This window comes from Aethalodelphis obliquidens, unplaced genomic scaffold (genome assembly GCF_003676395.1).
Source record: "Aethalodelphis obliquidens isolate GAN/ISIS:26980383/991018 unplaced genomic scaffold, ASM367639v1 scaffold27, whole genome shotgun sequence".
In the NCBI taxonomy this organism is placed as follows: Eukaryota; Metazoa; Chordata; class Mammalia; order Artiodactyla; family Delphinidae; genus Aethalodelphis; species Aethalodelphis obliquidens.
Window position 1 is genome coordinate 15,506,392 of NW_020837971.1, and position 22,303 is coordinate 15,528,694.

Below are 22,303 nucleotides of genomic sequence, written 5' to 3' on the forward strand. Positions count from 1 at the left end.
TGTACCTATTTTGTTTTATTTCTTAAAAAAGAAAAGCCTGTAAAGTTTGGGAAAATATTGGAATTTGACAGAAGTAGATGACAGCTATATGGGTATTAAGTTATTCTCTAAACTCTTCTGTAATCTTAAAATTTTCATAATTTTAACCAAGTATATTACATTCTAAGAAAACTTATATGATTAAAATTTCCTATTTCCAAACTTCGTAAATAACAATGGCCAGCTTCTTCTAATTGAAATGAATGGTAAGGCTGCCAAGGCTTCTCTGAAAATTCTGGAATTCCACAAGAAGAGGGTTGGCTGCCAGCACACTCACTCTTCCACCTCAGCTTCCTTTCCTTGAAAAGACCTTCGAGTGGCATATTTCTATTAAAATATTAATCATCTGTAAACACTACCACATAAATACACGCCTAGGGAGGGTTGTGAAGTGGAAATGCAATTTGAAGCAGACACAGCAATCGGCACCAAGACCCATGTGAGTTTCTAAAATCACCAGCTGGTACAGATGACTGACGTAAAGGTAGATAACTGCTCTTTCACTTAGAGCCTTAGGCTCCTGAATTACAGTAGGACCGGTGAGATCTCTTCTGTTTTCTCAGACCTTCTACCAAAATTAGAAAGTGCCTATGTAACTTGAACTCAGAAGAAAAATTCTCAAGATCACTTATTAATTAGAATAATACAGGATAAAAATCCAGAAACATTAAAGCATAATCTTTAGAAAAACTCATGATTGCAAGGTCAAAACAAAAGTTGTGGAATCACATATAACATGAAAAACTAATGTTTAGCCCTTAGATAAATCAGACAGGTTAATTTCACTGACAGCAACACAACCAACTTGCTCTTATAAGCAAGACTGTTTTTAAAAATCTCAAACGTGAAAACTAATACACAATTTGCATAAGCAAAGGCATAAACCCAGCTGACTGGTATAAATGACAAACCTCTCCGTGCTATGGTTTCCTTGCTGTAATACCCTGTACTGAATACTTGCCACCCACTAACATTTACACAGAACCTTTGAGAATCACAGGACAAAAGGCAATGCAAAACCTGCTTTATAACCAGAGTGAAGGTTTAGAGTTGATTCACTAGGCAGCCATGAGCTGAAAATGATGAGGCAACTAGCACAAGAACAACTCTATTTTTCTAATTATTTGTATAAATTGTGTTAGTGGCTACGTGATGTGAATCAATAGCTTGCCATACTTGTGATTCGTACTTCGTTGGGTACTTGGTTTCCAAGGACACTAATCTAAACTAGGATGTGCTTTTAAAAGCCCGTTATCAGCCATTACCGATTAAATAACTAATCTTCACAAGGAGATATTGCTTGGAGGGTACACCAAGCACACACTTCTACCACACAGATGTTCCGTCTGTATGAGGGCTGACAGATCCATTCTGAAAAGCATCTGCACGTTTGAAAGTCAGAAGCCCTCACCACCACGACCGCTTTATATTAGCTTAAATGTTTTTGCAATTGTCCACCAGAAAGTTTCAAATTCCACCAGGGTTTATTTACACTGAAGAGGCATCTAGAGCTTGGGAAAACTCAACAGCAGCACGGGTTAGAAAAGCTACAATTATATCTTGACTGCCTTCACCAAATTATAGGAGTGGGAGGTGAAGACACTGAGACACTCAGAAGAACGAACCCTTAAAGGTGAATCCTGCACTCTGATACACTAGGATCAAACACTAGGATCAAACACTCTGATACGCTAGGATCAAACGCAGAAGTCACACATACCCCTTCGCTTGGTAAATTTTACAGGAAGAACAATGGGGAGTGCATAGTTCATCCTGTCATGAGAGGAGACAGTCAATGCACCTTTCTGGATGTAACCGAGGTACTTATTATAATTTAAAGTTCTTAATTCACTTTATTAATTACAGAGTTAATTATGTCTGTGTAAAGGGAACCGTGGGCTTTGCAGAGTCAACTTGTTATTTGTTTTTAAAAAAAAGTGAAAATTTTTTTCCTCAAGTACTAATTAGCATGGGTGTGTTTTATATTCGCTCCTAATACAGTTTCCAATCTTGAAAGGTACCACAGACAGCACCACTGTCACACTGTCACAAAAAGGAAATTTTAAACAATTCTGTTAGAAATGTTTTAACTGATTCATTATGTCCTGGAGAGAAGCTTATCTGATATCTTACAAGTAATACCACAGCTATTTAGAATGCTGTTAACATCCCAATTCCTAATTAGCATAACATACATGCTATCACTTCAGAATGAGAACTGTCTTAGAAGTCCTGGCCAAAGGCATTTGAGAAATAAGTTGAAAGAGAAATTGGGCAGGAGGTGGGGAATTCCTGGGGCGTGATTAGAGTCAGCCTGCCTTTCCAAATACACAAATGCCGGGGCATGGGACTACTTTAGGTACATTTTTGGTCTGTCCTTTTGATTCTTCATCTGGTAGATCTACATTAAGGATTATAAATATATTTATATATCAATAGTTAACATCACTTTGTAAGCACTTTAAAGGGCAAGGGAAAACTTAACTTCTGCCTCTTTAGTGTCCCTCACTAAACAAAACTCAAGACTATGCCAGCAAATCCCGGATGCTCTCTGATTCTGCTGGATCTTGTCCAAATTAGGCTCTAAATATGTAGCATATTTAGCCTCATCTGGTGGCCCATTTATTCTTTAAATTGGAGACGGAAGTATGGACCATAATAAGTAATGTAAAACCTCAAATCAGTAATAATATTCCAACATCAGTGTAAATTAATGCTTTTGGAGTTGTTCAATTTGAGTCATAGATACATGGCTGTATGTTACCCTAATTTTGTCTATGTATGAAATTTTCCATAATAAAAGAACAAAAAATGCAAGCCTCTGAAAGTAGCCTGATTTGTCTCATGGAAAAATTCTTTAGACCCACATTCTAACTAATTCTGTCCTCAGACTGCAAATATAATTTCTGGTAACATCAGAGAAAATAACTAGCAGAGAAGCCGTGATAAGTGTTCCAAAAATGTAGGATGATCCCTGAACGTAAATGAGGGGAAGAAAAAAACTTAAATTTATAGTTTAATACTCAAGCTCACACTGATCTTGCTGTATTTTATTACAGTAGTTCCATTTTAAAAAATGGGACAGCTAATGTTCTTTACAGCTTACAAATGTAGTAAGTTAAGAAAATGAAGCCATAGCAACATTGGCTTCTGCACCCAGAACAAATACCTCTCTACTAGGTGCTCTGTAAAGAAGTACTTCTCAGGTTATCCTAGACTCAGAGGCGTCCCCCGCCTCGGAGAAATTATAATATGGACTAACGTATCATTTTATCAACAGCAGTAATGAGTTTATTAGGCCGATACATCCTGCCTACCTTACCTATTTTCATTTCTACAAAAGAAAGCTACAAACAAAACCAAAAAGCTTATGTAGACTCAGAACAATATATGACTATGAAGAATCCTTTTCATAAAAGGTTAAAATACTTCTTTACCACTAAATTATTTTTAAGGAATAAAGTGTGAAAACTCTTTTAGTAACTAACAAATAAAAGTAGAGAAAAAATTTCATCTTTTATATTACTGAAAACCTCTTTTATACAAATGCTTAGAGTATTTTGATTCGAAAGCTAAAAATGCATGCAGTAATATTCGAATCTTCAGTGACCCTTTATTCTCTATACCTTGAACCTGTTTAAATTCTGCTTTGAGCCCCTTATTTATTCTATGAGCCTTCCTAAGAATTCAAGGGTTAACGCATAACCTAGAAAAGAATGCCACTTAAATCTAGTGGAGAAAATAGAGAAATTTTACTTATTTAAAAAAGTATGAGGGGCGAGGGGATAGGACTAGGTAAGAGTGACCATTTAACTGTATTAGGAATACTGGTGTGCAATAAGATATTTTTTAAAAAGAGGAAAAGATTTTTTAATATCACCATTATTAATACTAATTGATATAGCTGATATGACTGTATAGGAAGATAAAACAAAGAAATTACTCAAAACCATTACCAAAGAATCAATGAGGTTAATCAAGTGTGATATAAATGATAATCATAAAAGCCAACGTTTTTGTAAATACTCAGCAATTAGAAGAAATTTGAAAACAATATTCCATTTGTAATTTGAAAAATAAATATATTAAAACTTCTTAAATTTAATAGAATGTATATAACTTTTATAAAACCACAAACCTCCTGGGTTAAAAATAAGGTTTCTGGGCTTCCCTGGTGGCGCAGTGGTTGAGAGTCCACCTGCCGATGCTGGGGACGCGGGTTCGTGCCCCGGTCCGGGAAGATCCCACATGCCGCGGAGTGGCTAGGCCCGTGAGCCATGGCCGCTGAGCCTGCGCGTCCAGAGCCTGTGCTCCGCAACGGGAGACGCCACAACAGTGAGAGACCCGCGTACCACAACAACAACAAAAAATAAGGTTTGAAACAATAGAAAAGAGTACCCCCAAAAGTGACAGCTTCCACTGTTTACAATTAAGACTTTTCTACAATGAAAACTAAAACAACAAATGTGTCATAAGAGTTTCATTGTACTTGTCATCTTTAAAAAAAATTATACTGTTTGTAGGTCACACAAAAACTTGGAGCATCTGAATTTTCAAGGGCAAAGTCACTTTCTGTATGTGTGCTGGCTAAAACGGCCCCTATCTAATCTTTAAAGAGTTCAAATTTATATCATCAAGCCCCAAATTAATCATTATTCAAAGGACATATGCAAATGCTAACAAATGAGATGGAGAGGTAAGAAGGACAATCTCGTATTGAATATTTACTGGGCATTATAAAGCTGCGTAGTTCTTTTCTTATTTTTCTATTGCAGCTGAACGCAAGAAGAAAAGCACGCAGAACATAAAGGTTCCGCTCAGTAAATCAGGACAAGCAAGCATCATGTAGCCACCATGGAGGTGTAGAAATAGAGCACTGCCAGTACCACGAGTCCCCTGCTGATCCGCCCGATCATTAACCCCTTCTTCCTCTCCAACACTGAGATCATACAGTATATATCCTTTAGCATGTGGGTTCTTTTGCTCAATATTATGTTTTTGAGATACATCCATTTTGTTGTGTGAGCTGAGTTTGTTCATTTTCGTTTACAGTATTTTATTTCTAGGCAGGAACATATAATAATTTACTTACCTACTATATCACAGATGCACATTTTCCACACCTCCCCAACATGAAGCGAGACCAAATAATGCTGCTATAAGCATTCACATACATACCACTGGGTTGTACCATTCCTGTGCGGAGTGGAACAGCAGGGTCATAACGTCTACATACGTTCAGCTTCAACACTGCCAACTAATTTACCCAAGTGGTTGTACCGATTTATATTCCAGCAACAGTGTATGAGAATTTCCTTGCCCATATTCCTACAAACTATTGTTAGTCCTTTTAATTTAGTGTTCTGGTAGGTGTGTAGTAGTTACATGCCGTTAGGGTTTTAGTTTGCATTTCTCTAATGACTTGTGGTCTTGAGCACCTTTTCTTATTTTTACTGGACATTTGGCCATCTTTTTGGTGAAGTAGCTGCTCAAGTCTCTCACTCATTTTTCTATTGGGTTGTCATTTTCTCACTGGTCTGCAGTGACCCCTACCCCCACCCTACTGGCACAGCCACCCCTCACCTCCAAGGAACCGTAACTCCAACAGTGACGATACTACCACAGTGAAGACCCCCTGTGGGCAAGTACTAGTCTACGTCATCTCACTAATCCCAGCCCTGTATGGTGTGTTCTGTAACTATCCCTATTTTAGAGATGAGGCAAGAACACACAGCCAAGAAATGAGAGAGCCCGGGTTCAAGTCCAAGTCTGCTCTGGGGATCCCAAACCAGGCACCCCACTGCTCTCCTGCCACCATGTGCCCACGTAGTCTCACTGCTCACCCAGGAAGCCTCTCGGCTGCAGAGCACACCCCCAGGCCTGTTCCCTCAGTATTTCTAAATCCTATCATGCCTTTATTCATTCCACAAACCCTGTGAAAAGAAAATCAAAATGAAGTCGGTATTGCTAACAGAGCTCTCTAAAATGGAGCCAAGAGGCCACCGAGGAAGTTGAGACTTGTACACGTCTCAGCCCAGATGGAAGAGCTCTTCGTCAGACTGCTGCAAATATCTTCTCCCACTCTGTGGCTTGCCCTTTCACTCTCTTTAAAGGTGATTTGTGATGAACAGAAATTCTTGATTTTAATAAAATCCAGTTTACAATTTTCCTTTTGTAGTTAATACTTTTTGTGTGCTCTTTAAGAAAACTTCACATACTCTAAGGCCACATATTTTCCTATACTGCCTCCTAAAATATTTATTGTTTTGCCTTTCACAAACGGATCTACAATCCACTGGGAATTTATTTTGAGTGTGATGTGAGATAGGGGTCTTGCTTCACTTTGTTCCAAATGAATATACATGATGCTCTAGCACCATTACTGAAATACATTTCCACTGTTCTGTGTGCCACCTTTCCCATAAACCAATTGTCTGTGTACACATACACTTGTTCCTGGATTCCTTATTCTGTTCCACTGATCTACTGAACCAAGGATATTGTGTAGCCTTGTACCAATAGAACACTGTCTTTATTAACCTAGTTTAATTTTCATTAAAAATATTGAGACCTATCAAACAAGTTGTTCCACTTTGTTCTTGAAAAGTGTATGGCCTTGGGCTTCCCTGGTGGCACAGTGGTTGAGAGTCCGCCTGCCGATGCAGGGGACACGGGTTCGTGCCCCGCTCCGGGAAGATCCCACATGCCGCGGAGCAGCTAGGCCCGCGAGCCATGGCCACTGAGCCTGCGTGTCCCGAGCCTGTGCTCCGCAACAGGAGAGACCACAACAGTGAGAGGCCCGCGTACCGCAAAAAAAAAAAAAAAGTGTATGGGCTTTTCTCAGCCTTTTGCATTTTCATATAAATGTATCTCTTTTAATGATTGTCACAACCCTGTATGTAACTAAATCTTATCAACCCACTTTAAAAAACATGGCAAAGCAACCCTAAAGAACTTATATAACTTGACCGAGATCATAAAACTGCACAGCCTAGATTTGAACCCAGGAGTGTGTTTGTGCCAAGGGCACACTTTACAATATCCTGCATGCCTATAAACTTAACGTGAAAATGTTAAACCTAAAAATATACACAAGTAAAAATAACAATAAAGTATTATTTTACTACTTATTCAACTTATTATAAGTAACGTTAAGATAACTAATTCTACCAATGCTGGCAAATTTATTGTGAAATTGGTACAACAGTACCAATTCTGCCAATAGAAGTGAAAATTACTACAACTCTTTTAGAGTTCTAAGAAACTAATAGTGATTACTACTAATAAAGGTACAAGAGAACTTGATGTCCTGAAGGATTGATTTAGTTACTGCCTGCTTAAAGCCCAATTGTTATAAAATGTGGGTCATGTCTCACTCCCGTTCTAGCGCTATTAAGGAGATGAAATGGATAGATCTTTGGTAGGTAAAGGAGAGAAAAGATTCATGGACAATTCCCAAATGTCTGGCTTGAGCAAAGGGTACTCACAGAATTAATACTCTATGAATTAATATTTCTTTAGCAATTAGGCACTGTGGTAAGTGCTTGACATAAATTATCTCATCTCATCCTGCCAACTCTAGCAGGTATTACTGCTGCCCCAAATTACAAATTAAAAAAAAATAGGAACAGGAAAGAAAGTACAGGATATCAGATCTTAACTGAAACCTTCAGTTGCTAAGTCCTTTCCACCATAACAAACTGCTAATAACCATGTGATATCTATTTCACAGCTGAGCTGAAAAACTAGCTTTTCCACTGGCGAATATACAAGTGACTGGAAAACAAGAGCCAGGCAGCTGTCAGAATTTCACTGTAACTGAATGTAGTAAGTCACATGGGAGCCTTTTGACATTACTGCCCCTAGGAAAGTCACCTTTGAAAACAATACTACATTTGTTTGCTTGGGGTTTTCTGCCTTTTTTCCCCCTTAAATGCTGGCACTGTAAGCTTAAAAAAAAAGAAAAAAAGATGTTTAGATCTTTACTCTGTTAGAAACCATGTAATAGCTAACCCCACACTTTTTACAATCCCACTACAGTGACAGCAGAAATCTTGGGATTTGGTTTTTAACATATTCTGACACAAATTATAACTAGGTATTGGGCATCCCTGGTGGCTCAGTGGTTGAGAGTCCACCTGCCGATGCAGGGGACGCGGGTTTGTACCCCGGTCCAGGAGGATCCCACATGCCACAGAGCGGCTGGGCCCGTGGGCCATGGCCGCAGAGCCTGCGCGTCCGGAGCCTGTGTGTGCTCCGCAACGGGAGAGGCCACAACAGTGAGAGGCCCGCGTACCACCAAAAAAAAAAAAACAAAACAAAAAACTAGGTATTACATGTATAAACAACAAGATCCTACTGTATAGCTCGGGGAATTATATTCAATATCCTGTGATAAACCATAATGGAAAAGAATATATACGTGTATAACTGAGTCACTTTGCTGTAAAGCAGAAATTAAACACGACAGTGTAAATCAACTATACTTCAATAAAATTTTTAAACAACTAGGTATTACAGACTCATGAAAAGATAAGGGATCATTATGATACACCTTGGTATAACTGGGCAGAAGAAAATAATTTTCTTACATACATAAGAGGATTGTAACTACAAGTAGGGAAGAAATGGATCTGCTTCATTCTGTACTCTTTAGACCACACTAGTAATACTGAGCAATACACTTACTCAATCAGAGTAACAACTTTTATCTAAGAGTAAGATTTATAATGTAGAGTCCTGGAAATTATTTACAAAGTTTCTATTTCATTGGGTCTGAAGATGGGGCCTAGAAATCTGATTTTTTAAATGTTTCGAGAAAACAGCCAGAAAACAATTAACAAAATGGCAATAAGCACATACCTATCAACAATTACTTTAAATGTAAATGGACTAAATTCTCCAATCAAGACAGTGGCTGAACTGATTAAAAAAAAAAAAAACTATCTAAATGCTGCCTACAAGAGACTCACTTCAGATATCAGAACAAACACAGACTAAAAGTGAAGGGATGAAAAAAAAGATAATCCATGCAAATGGAAACTAAAAGAAACCTGGGGTAGCCATACTTAGACAAAATAGGCATTAAGACAAAGATTGTAGTAAGAAATAAAGAAGGCCATTACATAACGATAAAGGGGTCAATATAACAAGAGGATACATGTGTAAATACTTATGTGCTCCCACCACAAGAGCACATAAATATATAAAGCAAACATTAACAGACCTAAGGGAGAAATAGACAGCAGTACTTTAATAGTAGGGACTGTTAATACCACACTTTCACCAACAGATAGATCATCTAGACAGATTATCAATAGGAAACATTGGCCTTAAATGACACGCTGACCAGATGGACTTACAGACATATACAGGATATCCATCCAAAAGCAACACAATACACATTCTTCTCAAGTGGCACTGGAACATTCTCCAGGATAGATCATATGTTAGGCCTCAACCAAGTCTTTAAAAAATTAAAAAGACTGAAATCACATCAAGCATCTTTTCTGACCACAAAGCTATGAAACCACAAATCAATTACATGAAGAAAACTGGAAAATTCACATATTTGTGGAGATTAAACAACATGCTACTAAGTAACCAATGGTCAAGGAAGAAATCAGGGGCTTCCCTGGTGGCGCAGTGGATAAGAATCTGCCTGCCAATGCGGGGGACACAGGTTTGATCCCTGGTCTGGGAAGATCCCACATGCTGCAGAGCAACTAAGCCTGCGAGCCACAAATACTGAAGCGCGTGCGCCTAGAGCCCGTGCTCTGCAATGAGAGAAGCCACCGCAATGAGAAGTCCGTGCACCACAACGAAGAGTGGCCCCCGCTCTCCACAACTAGAGAAGGCCTGCGCACAGCAACGAAGACCCAACACAGCCAAAAATAAATAAATAAAATAAAAATAAATTTTAAAAAAAAAAAAGAAGAAATCAAAAGAGAACTCAAATGACCTTGAGACAATGAAAACGGAAATACAATTTATCAAAACTTACAGGATGCAGCAAAAGTAGTTCTAAGAAGGAAGTCCATAGCAATAAATGCCTACATCAAGAGACAAGAAAAATCTCTAAGAATCTAACAAGACACCTGAAGGAACTAGTAAAAGAAGAACAAATGAAGCATAAAGTTAGCAGAAGGAAGGAAATAACAAAGATCAGCACAGAAATAAATGAAATAGAGACTAAAATGAGAACAGAAAAGATCAATGCATCCAAAAGCTGCTTTTGTTAAAAGATAAACAAAACTGACAAACCTTAGCTAGACTCACCAAGAACAAAGGAGAGAGAACTCAAATAAATATAATCAGAAATTAAAGAGAAGATATTAAAACTGACACCACAGAAACACAAAGGATAATAAGACTACTATGAACAATTATATACCAACAAATTGAACAACCTACAAGGAATGGACAAATTCCTAGAAACATAAACCTTACGAGACTGAGTCATGAAGAAATATCAATAGAAAACTGAACAGACTGACTGCTAATTAGAAGACTGAAATAATAACCAAAAACCTCCCAACAAACAAAAGTTCAGAACCAGATGGCTTCACTGGTGAATTTTACAAAACATTTAAACAATACCAATCCTTCTCAAACTATTCCCAAAAAAAGTCAAAGAGAAGAGCACACTTCCAAACTCATTTTACGGACCAGCATTACCCTGACACCAAAACCAGACAAGGACATTATAAAAAATGATAATTACAGGTGAAAATCCCTGATGAACACAGATTCAAAACTCCTCGACAAAATATTAGCAAACCAACTCAACAATCCATTAAAAGGATCATACACCATGATCAAGTGGGATTTATTCCAGGGCTGCAAGGATGTTTCAACATCCACAAATCAATCAATGGGATACACCACATTAGCAAAATGAAAGATAAAAATCTTATGATCATCTTAATAGATGCAGAAAAATCATCTGACAAAATTCCACACCCATTTATGATAAAAAAAGAAAACTCTCAATGAAATGGGTAAAGAAGGAATGTACCTCAACATAATAAAGGCCATATATGAAAAGTCAACAGCTAACATTATACTCATGGTGAAATACTGAAAGCTTTTCGCCAAAGATCAGGAACAAGGCGAGGATGCCCACTCTAGCCGCTTTTATTCAACAGAGTATTAGAACTCCTACACAGCGCAAGAAAAAGAAAAAGCATCCAAATCAAAAAGGTAAATCAGAAAGTAAAACTGTTACTTTTTGCAGCTGACGTGATATTATATAGAGAAAACCCTAAAGACTCCACCAAAACACTGTTAAAACTAAGAAACAAATTCAGTAAAGTTCCAGAATACAAAACCAATAATAGAAAAAAATCTATTGGTTTCTATACACTAATAACAAAATATGAGAAAGAAATTCAGAAAACAATCCCATTTACAATTGCATTAAAAAGAATAAATACCTAGGAGTCAATTTAACCAAGAAGGTGAAAGACCTGTGGACTGAAAACAATCTAAGACATTGATGAAAGAAACTGTGGAAGATGAAATAATAGAATGGAATGAAATAATATCCCATGTTCACTGACTGGAAAAATTAATATTGTTAAAATGTCCATACTAACCAAAGCAATCTACACATTCAATGCAATCCCTATCAAAATTCCAATGGAATTTTTCACAGACATAGAAAAAATAATCCTAAGATTCCTATGGAACAAATAGACAAAAATCTTAAGAACAAAGCTAGAGGCATCATGCTCCCTAATTTCAAATCATATTACAAAACTACTGTAATCAGAACAGTATGGTACTGGCATAAAAACAGACACATTAAAAAAAAAAAAACAGACACATAGATCAATGGAACAGAATACAGAATGCAGAAATAAACTCATGAATATATGGTCAGTTATTTTACAACAAAGGTGCCAAGTATATGCAGTGGGAAAAGAACAGTCTCTTCAATAAATGATGTTGGGAAAACTGGACAACCACATGTAAAAACAATGAAACTGGAACACTATCTTACATAACACAAAAGTCAACTAAAAATGACTAAAGAATTGAATGTAAGAACTGAAACCATAAAACTCCTAGAAGAAAACATAGGTGGTAAACTCCTTGACATCTGTCTTGGAGATGACTGTTTGGATTTGACACCAAATGCAAAGGCAACAAAGGCAAAAATAAACAGTGGGACTACATCAAACTAAAAAGCTTCTGCACAGCAAAAGAAACCATCAACAAAATGAAAAGGCAAGCTGCCAAAAAGGAAAAAATATTCCAAATCATATATCTGATATGGAGTTAATATCCAAAATATATAAAGAACTCATAACACAATAGCAAAAACACACGATCTGATTTTAAAAAATGGGCAGAGAATCTGAATAGACATTTTCCCAAAGAAGACATACAGATGTCCAACAGGCACATGAAAATATATTCAACATCACTTAATCATCAAGGAAATGCAAATTAAAACCACAATGAGATATCATCTCACAACAGTTAGAATGGCTATTAACAAACAGACAAGAGAGAAGTGTTGGAGAGGATGAAGAGAAAAGGGAACCCTAGTGCAGTCAGTAGGAATGTAAATTGGTGCAGCCACAATGGAAACTGGTATGCAGATTCCTCAAAAAAATTAAAAATAGAACCACCATATGACCCAGCAATTCCAATTCTACGTATTTATCCAAAGAAAATGAAAACACTAACTCAAAAAGGTATATGCATCCCCATGTTATTGCAGCATCATTTGGAAACAACAGTCAACATGACATGACAGCAGTCAACAACATGACAGCAGTCAACATATGGAAACAACCTAAGTGTTCCTCAATGGATGAATGGATAAAGAAAACGTCACACTCACACACACACACACACATGAATATTATGTAGCCAAATAAAAGTAGGAAATCTTGCCATTTGCAACAACATGGTTGGACTCTAATGGCATTACACTAAGTGAAGTAAGTCAGACAGAGAAAGACAAATACCGTATGATCTCATTTACATATGAAATCCAAAACAAAAAAACAAAAAAAGAAGTTCACAGATACAAAGAACAGATTGGTGATTGCCAGAGGCAGGGGGTGGAGGGTGGGCAAAATAGATAAAGGGTCAATAGGTACAAACTTCCAGTTATAAAATAAATAACTCATGGGGCTGTAATGTACAGCAAGGTGACTACAGTTAATAATACTGTATTGCATATTTGAAAGTCACTAAGAGAGTAGATCATTTTGCAATATATATAAATATTGAATCATGTTGTATACCTAATACCAATAAATTGCTATATGTCAACTACATTTCAATTTTTTTTTTCTTTCACCTGGTAAGGATCACTTTATTAGATCAAGTGAAAGTCTCAGGAGTATTATAAATGGAATTGTAAGAGGAGATGCAGGTTGGAAGAAATGGGCCTTTGCAAACAGATCAACTGAATCAAGCCCAGAAGTCAGTGAATTGCGTACCATCATGTAATAGTGATAGATTTAAAAAATAGCTTTTTTTGAAAAACTATGTGTTAATTGTGTACACAAATAAATAGGAGTAAAACTTAGTTTCCTCCCTCAGGAGATTATAATGTCATTGGGGAAACAAATATTATCAAATGGCTATAAAACAAGGCAGAATTAAATAAATGTTTAAAGGAGCAACAAGGTATGCATTGTAAAAATGTAGAGGATAGGGCTATCATTCTCCATTTGAACATTCCAAGGATAACACAAACACAATGACCCAATATAGAACTCACCATTTTTGCCCAAAGCAGTCTACCTCCTATACTCTCTATCTCATTCTATCTTTCCTAAATTCCTTTTTTTAATTTAACTTTATTTTTTTATACAGCAGGCTCTTATTAGTTATCCATTTTATACATATTAGTGTATACATGTCAATCTCAATCTCCCAGTTCATCACAGTACCACCCCCACCCCACCCCCAGCCACCTTCCTCCCTTGGTGTCCATACATTTGTTCTCTACCTCTGTGTCTCAATTTCTGCCCTGCAAACCGGTTCATCTGTACCATTACATTTCATTTAAAAAAAAAAAAGTTTCTATTTCATATGTATCAAACACATATCCTATATATATATGCATATAAAAAGAAATTAATACAATAAACTCCCATATATCCACTGCCCCTGTTTTAAACACTGTTCTTTACCAGGACCTTAGAAGCCCCCTGTTCTCATCCTCTTCCCTCCCCTAAGGTAACTGTTATCCTGACTTCTGACTTCTGTGTTAATCATTCCCTTGCTTTTCAGATTAGTTTTGCCTTTAATACACATATACATACATACATATATAAATATATATATCCCTGAACAATATATTTTTGGTTTTTAAAAACTTAAGAGAAATCACAAACCTAGATACACAAGGGCATGGTACCCTTATAGATGAAGGACAGTAAGGAAGGATAGGGAAAGATAAACTGAACAGTCTCTGTGTCACTGTCCAGTTTCAGCTTTCCAGAAAGCTAAGAGAATTCGTCTCTGGAAAAGTTATGAGTTATGAGGCCAAGTTATGAGGCAAAGACATGAATCCTGGAAAACACAGGTCAACCACAGTCAAGCCTTCTAGCTGGGTAACGCAGGCTACTATCATTGAACCTACAACAGAAATACAGATGAGAGAGCAGGCTCTGTTCATCTTTTGTTTCTAAGCTCACTATGGCCACCCACCAGAACTTAGCAGTAGGTCAAAGCAGAATATATCTGAGAGGTGAAACAAGTATCCTCAGCTGAGTCACACAGCAGGGCATGAGGGGAAAGCTGGAACTTCCATAGTACATAGTCAAGACAAGCTAAGAACAGATAAATTCTGGATCAAGCTCACCAGAGTATTCTGTCCTCAGGTTAAAAAGACAACCGTGACAGCAAGCACCTTGGTAATTCTGCATTTCTAGGTCCTGATTCACAGCCCTCCAACTGGAGTGGTCGCCCTCTATATACAGTACACAGCCAGCACCTTGGAATCTCCTAAAAGTAGCTCTGGGGATTCCCCTCATCTCCCTCCTTCTTGGATCTCCTGTTTCCTATACCCCACTGTCTTCCTTTTTCTTAATTTACTCTCAATTGGTGTTTCTCATTTCTCATCCTCCAATAGCTTTTTTTTTTTGGCCGTACCACACACCTTGCAGGACCTTAGTTCTCCAAGCAGGGACCGAACCCACACCCTCGGCAGTGAAAGCAGAGTCCTAATCACTGGACCGCCAGGGAATTCCTTCCAGTAGTTTTTAATAAAGGGGACAAGAGAAGTAAATATTTTCAGACCTTGCATGTCTGAAAATATCTTTATTCCAGTTGGCCATAATTTGGCTGAGTACATACTTCTAAGTTCAAAATCATTTTCCTTCATAATTCTGAAGGCATTGCTCCACTGTTTTCTCATTTCTAGATTGCTGCATAAAAATCCAAAGCCATTCTGATTCCTTATCCTTTATACATAGCCTGTTTTTTGCATACTAATCCTTTATACATAACGTGTTTTTTGCATTCTGGAATCATCTCTTTGCCTTCCAGTGTTTCAAAGTTTCCTAATGATGTATCTTAGCATGGGTATATTTTCACTTATTCGGTCGGACACTCAGTAGGTACACTCAATCTGAAAACTCTAACCTTCAATTTTGGATAACTTTCTTGAATTACTTATTATTTTCTCCTTTTCATTTCTCCTCTTTTATCTGGATCTTCTTGGTATGGGTACTGAAATTCAGGAATAGTTTGCTAAGTGTTCTCTCTTTTATTTTCCACGTTGTCTTTTCACTCTACTTTTTGGGAGATTTCCTGAACATTATCTTACAGTGCTCCTAAAATTTCATTTCTACTATAATAAATTCTTTTCTTTGTTGTCTGATTACGCCTTTTACAGAATCCTTTTTTTACTTCCACCTCATCTCTTATCTCTCGTAATATATTAATAATGGGGAGAGTTTTCTTTCCTCCTTGCAAAGTTTCTTCCAAGTGCTTTTCCCTGTTTATTTGTTTCAGTTCCCATCTTCCATCTTCAATATAAGAGGCTTTCCTCAAATAACTGGTAATACTTGGTGTTTGCTTATGATTAAGAGCAGGGGACTAAAAAGCTTGTAACTGAACTTGTGGGTGGGGCTTGGTAATTTAGATCTTCAAAGAAATTCATGTCAGGTGTTTTCTCCAGGGCTACTTAGAAACCCCTGAGAACATTTCAATCACCTATTGGCTACCAGCATTCTATGAACCTAGAAGAGAAATGGAGATGAGGGTGGGAGTGGGGCTGAGGCAACGCCCCCAGATTCAGTATGCATAAATCATTCATTCTTCTATTTCCATCACAGTTATGACTTTTATTTCCCAATATTATTTCCAAATTCTTTGGGATTTGGAAACAAGAAACTGAACTTTCCCAAATCACAAGTTATTCTCTATTTTTCATAAGACTTCACTTATTTTTAAATGAGTGACCATAAAAATACATAATGAATCATTTTTCTGCAATAAGGTTATAATAAAAGTTTCAAAGGTTTTCTGTTTCTAAAAAAATCCAGTAATAAATCCATGCACACTTATTATGAACCAATATACTGTGGTAAGATTATGTATCAGAAAAACATGTAAAAATGATCTCTATCTGAATTAGTCACGGGATGATAAAAGACTTTAGGAGAGAGTGATATCGTCACAACGGCAGAACAGGAGTTTTCTACTGTCATCTCCCCAAAGAACACCAATTATGATAACCACCCACAGACAAAAGAGCCTTTGTAGAAATCCAGGAGTCCAGGAGAGATGTTCCAGCACACGGTTGAAACAAAAAAGACCAAAACTACCCTGTGAGGAGGGTAAGAGGAAATGTTTGACTTAACATACCATCTCTCCCACAAGGGGGCAGGGCTCAGTGCCAAGAGAGCCCTTCTTGCCCAGTGATTTCTCCTGCAGGGGAACATGAGAACATGTGAGTGCTTGGCTTCACCAGCTGTGTGGGACGCTGCCAATGAGGCCCATTTCTCTGGCCCCATCCAGAATACTGAGTTGTGAGCTCAGGGCAGTGAGCGGCTAAGAGAAGAACTGCCAGGGGTCAGTAGTGAACACCTCAAAGTGACAGAGATCATACTAACCACTTTGTGGACTCTATTATAGGTCTGCCCATGAGCTGCTGGGAATGCCTCTCCAGTGCATCCCCACAACTGGCTCCTGGGCACCCCCAGCACCCCACATGCCTCACCCATAAACCCTCCCACCCACAGACAGCTCCCTGAATGCTCCCCATGGCAGCAAGAGCAAGCCTTTGCAGATGGCTAGTGAGCATGCCTAGAAAGCCAGTTTAGGAGAAACCACAAACTTGAACATTGAGCTCTGGCCTAGGGAAAGCAAAAGGGAGGCTGTCAGCACCCACTGAGCTTTGTAGGACAAGGAGAAGGCATACAAGCTTAAGAATTCTGCCACAAGAGAGTACAAGGAATGTGGAGCAAGTGTACGCATAGAAGAGGTATGAGAAAGCCTCAGAATCCCTAATGGGTGACAGAAGGTATTTCTTTGTAAAAGCCACCCAGTAAAGACTGGAGGAGGTGACTGCTTCTTCAAATGTGAAGACACAATGCAAGATTTCAAGGAATATGAAAACTCAAGAAAACGTAACAATACAAAAGAAACAATATTTTCTAGTAGCCAAACCCAAAGAAATGGAGAACAGCAATTTACACAATAAGAATTCAAAGTAGTTGTTTTAAGGAAGTTCAGGGAGCTACAAGAAAACACAGAAAGACAATTCAATAAAATCAGGAAACAAACCTTTTTTTAAAAGAAGACAAGTTTAATAGAATGACAGAAATTAAAAAGAACCAAACAAATTCTGGAGCTGAAGAATACAATGAATGAAATGAAAAATACAACAGAGAACATAAAAAAAATGAATCAAGCAGAATGAATCTGTGAAGTAGAAGGCAGGACTATTTAAATTATCCATTCAGAGAAGAACACAGAAAAAGAATGTAAAAGAATAAGGAAAGCCTATATGAACTATGGGACACCATTAGGAGAAATAATCTATGTACTACTGCAGTCCCAGAAGGGGAAATGAGGGAGAAAGGGCAGAAAGCTTATTTAAAGAAATAATGGCTGAGAATTTCACAAATCTGAGGAGAGATTTGGACGTCCAAGTTCATGAAACTCACAGTTCCCCAAAAAGATTCAATCCTAAATGTCTTTCTCCAAAACACATTTCAAAACTGTCTAAAATTCAAAGACAAAGAATTTTAAAAGCAGTAAGAGGAAAAAAAATCCTCACGTATGAGGGAATTCCCATAAAAAAATCAGTGGATTTCTCAACAGAAACCTACAGGCCAGGATAGGGGGTAAGATATACCCCAAGTACAAGTACTGAAAGAAAAAAAAACTTCCCATCAAGAATATTACCTGGCAGGGACTTCCCTGGTGGCGCAGCGGTTAAGAATCCACCTGCCAATGCAGGGGACACGGGTTCGATCCCTGGTCCAGGAAGATCTCACATGCTGCGGAGCAACTAAGCCAGTGCGCCACAACTACTGAGCCTGTGCTCTAGAGCCCACGAGCCACAACTACTGAAGCCCGTGCACCTAGAGCCTATGCTCCACAACAAGGGAAGCCACTGCAATGAGAAGCCCATGCACCGCAACGAAGAGTAGCCCCCGCTCGCCGCAACTAGAGAAAGCCTGCACAAAGCAACGAAGACCCAACACAGCCAAAAATTAAAAACAAACAAACAAAATTACCTGGCAAAGTTGTCCTTCAGAAATGAAAGAAAGATTAAGATGCTCCCAGGCAAACAAAAGCTGGAGTTCATCACCACCATACCTGCCTTACAAAAACTGCTGAAAGGAGTTCTACAAGCTGAAATTAAAGGATGCTAATTAGTAACATGAAAATATACAACAGACTGGTAAAGTAAGTATATAACCAAATTCAGAATATTTTAATACTGTAATATGCTGGTGTTTTAACCACTTAACTCCATATATAAAGGGCAAAAGTATGAAAAATAACGATAGCTACCATTAGTTACTTGTAAACTAGTTATAAATTCTGACATCAAAAACATAAATGATGGAGAGATAAAATGGTCATTTTTGTATGTATTCAAAGTTAAACTGTTAACAGCGTAAAATGAACTGTTATATCTACAGATGTTGTATATAAGCCTAATATTAACAAAGGAAGAAAACCCTGCAGTAGGTAAAGAAAAGATAAAGAGAAGGGAATCAAGCTATGGAAAATCATCAATTTACAAAGGAAGACAGCAGGAGAAGATAGGAACAAGGAAACTAGAAAACAGCCAGAAAACAGTAAGACAGCATTAATAAGTCCCTACCTATCAATAATTACTTAATGTAAATGGATTAAATTTTCCAATCAAAAGGTACAGAGTGGCTGCACAAATAAAAAACAAGACCCAACTGTGTGACGCATATAAGAGACAAACTTCAGCTTTAGGTACACACATAGTCTCAAAATGAAGGGACAGAAGGGATAGTCCATACAAATGGAAACCAAAAGAGAGCACAAGTAGCTGTATTTATTTCAGAGAAGACAGACTTTATCCCAAAAGTTGAAAAAAGAGACAAAGATTATTACTATATAATGACAAAGGGGTCAATTCACCAAGAGGATAGAGCAACGATATGTGTGTTTGTGTGTGTATGTCCATCTAACAATGGAGCAACTACATATCTTAAGCACATACAAAGGGAGAAAGACAACAGTGCAATAACAGTAGGGGACTTTGGTGCCCCACTTAAATGGATAGATCACCAAGACAGAAAACCAGTATATAGAACATCCCACCCCCAAAGCAGCAGAATACACATTCCCAAGCATACACAAAACATACTCCAAATCAGATCATACATGCAGTCAACAAAACAAGTCTTATTTAGCAAATTTAAAAACCTGAAATCATACCAATTACCTTTTTCTGACCTAGATGGTATGGAACTAGAAATCATTAACAGGAGGAAAACTGGAAAATTCAAAAATGTGTGAAAATTAAACAACACATCCCTGAACAACCAATGGATTAAAGGAGGAATCAAAAAGAAAATTTTAAAAATCTTGAAACAAATGAAAAAGAAAACACAACATACCAAAATGCATGGGATGCAACAAATGCAGTTTTAAGAGGGAAGTTTATAGCTCTAAATGCCTATATTAAGAAAAAGAAAGATCTCAAATAAATCACCTAAACTTACACCTCAGGAAACTAGAAAGAGAAGATCAAACTAAGCCCAAAGTTAGCAGAAGGGAAGCAATAACAATGATGAGAGCAGTAATAAGTAAAATTGAGACCAGAAAAATAACAGAAAAATCAACAAAACTAAGAGCTGGTTTTTGATAAAATAAACAAAATTCAAAATCAAGAGGTAAGTGTTGATAAGAATGTGGAAAAGGGAACCCTTGTGTATTTTGGGTAGTAATGTAAATCGGCAGAGCACTATGGAAAACAGTGTTGAGATTCCTCAAAATATTAAAAATAAAACTGCCATATGATTCAGCAACCCCACTTCTGGGTATACTTCCAAAGGAAATGAAATCACTGTGTCAAGAGATACCCATACTCCCCATGTTCATTACAGCATTATTCACAATACTGAGGACATGGAAATAACCGAAATATCTACTGATAGATGAATGGATAAAAAACGGATATATAGGGCTTCCCTGGTGGCGCAGTGGTTGAGAGTCCGCCTGCCGATGCAGGGGACACGGGTTCGTGCCCCGGTCTGGGAAGATCCCACATGCCACGGAGCGGCTGGGCCCGTGAGCCATGGCCGCTGAGCCTGCGCGTCCAGAGCCAGTGCTCCGCAACGGAGAGGCCACAACAGTGAGAGGCCCGCGTACCGCCAAAAAAACCGGATATATACACATACACTAGAATATTATTCAGTCATTAAAAAAAAATGAAGGAAATTCTATTTGGGACATCAACGGACCTTGAGAGCACTATTTGTTGAAATGAGTTAGAGAAAAACATTTACTGTATGATATCACTTATATGTGGAACCTATAAAGCCAAACTCATAGAAACAGAGAATGGTGTTTGCCAGGGGCTGGGGATTGGGGAAATGAGAAGATACTGGCCAAGAGGTACAAATTTCCAATTATAAGATGAATAAATTCTGGGGATCTAACATACAGCATAGTGACTACAGTCAATACTGTGTTATATACTTTAAAGTTGCTAAAAGAGTAGATCTTAAATGTTCTCACCACACACCCACACAAATGGTAATTATGTGAGGTGACAGAGGTATTAACTAACCCTACTGTAGCAATCATTTCGAAATACACGTGTTCCAAATCATCACATTGTACATTTTTTTTTTTTATTTTGGAGTATAGTTAACAATGTTGTGCTAATTTCAGGAGTACAGCAAAGTGATTCAGTTATACATATACATGTAACTATCCTTTTTCAAATTCTTTTCCCATTTAGGTTATTACAGAATATTAAACAGAGTTCCCTGTGCTATACAGTAAGTCCTTGTTGGTTATCTATTTTAAATAAAGCAGTGTGTACCTGTCAATCCCAAACTCCCAATCTATTCTATACCTCCCCCCGCCACCCTTCTCCCCAGTAACCATAAGTTCATTCTCTAACTCTGAGAGTCCGTTTTATAGATAAGTTCATTTGTATCACATTTTTTTTTAGATTCCACATATAAGTGATATCATATGGTATTTGTCTTTCTCTGTCTGACTTACTTCACTTAATATGATAATCTCCAGGTCCATCCATGTTGCTACAAATGGCATCACGTTGTACATCTTAAACTTACATGTTATACATCGATTATACCTCAAGAAATCTGAGGGGAAAAAAAGACCTTATAAAAGAAACATTAATACAAAATAAATCCCAAATAAAAATCCTTGTAAAAGTTGAAGTACTATAAATATTTAGAAGTTATCATTCTAAAAATGAAATTTTTTAATCATGTGCTGTTCAATAGTCTTTCATAACAAATATTCCAGATGCAGAAAAATTTCATTCATTTGTGTTGACATTGGTCAAATTCAGAGTGTATCAAAAAGCATCCCTCAAGTTGAGTGTTAGGGTACACATTGCTTCATATAAACTATTTTTTTTTTACAACAAACTATTTTGTCTGCTTACTCTGGTTTTGGTTTTGCTTTGAAATACTGCTTTTACTATTTCAGCTTTTAGATTAAGTTCTCATTTCATATTGGAGTATTCCACAAAAACTTTCAAACCTTCTTTTCAATTCCTCTGTTATTTCCAAAAAAAAAAAAAAAAAAA

General features: G+C 37.4%; 1 protein-coding gene across 5 annotated transcripts in view; it reads right to left on the minus strand.

The window, feature by feature from the left end:
- The window catches only part of COA1 (cytochrome c oxidase assembly factor 1), a 102,113-nt gene that overhangs the window by 67,748 nt on the left and 12,062 nt on the right, over positions 1–22,303 (minus strand). For 3 of the 5 annotated variants that reach the window (XM_027123990.1, XM_027123992.1, XM_027123991.1), the window contains exon 1: positions 18,762–18,857. The exons of the other annotated variants lie outside the window; for them this stretch is intronic. In XM_027123990.1, coding sequence (XP_026979791.1) covers positions 18,762–18,841 — 80 coding nt within the window. In that variant the 5' untranslated portion in view covers positions 18,842–18,857. Of the gene's footprint in view, positions 1–18,761; positions 18,858–22,303 lie in introns of those variants that run through there. 5 annotated transcript variants of the gene reach the window in all.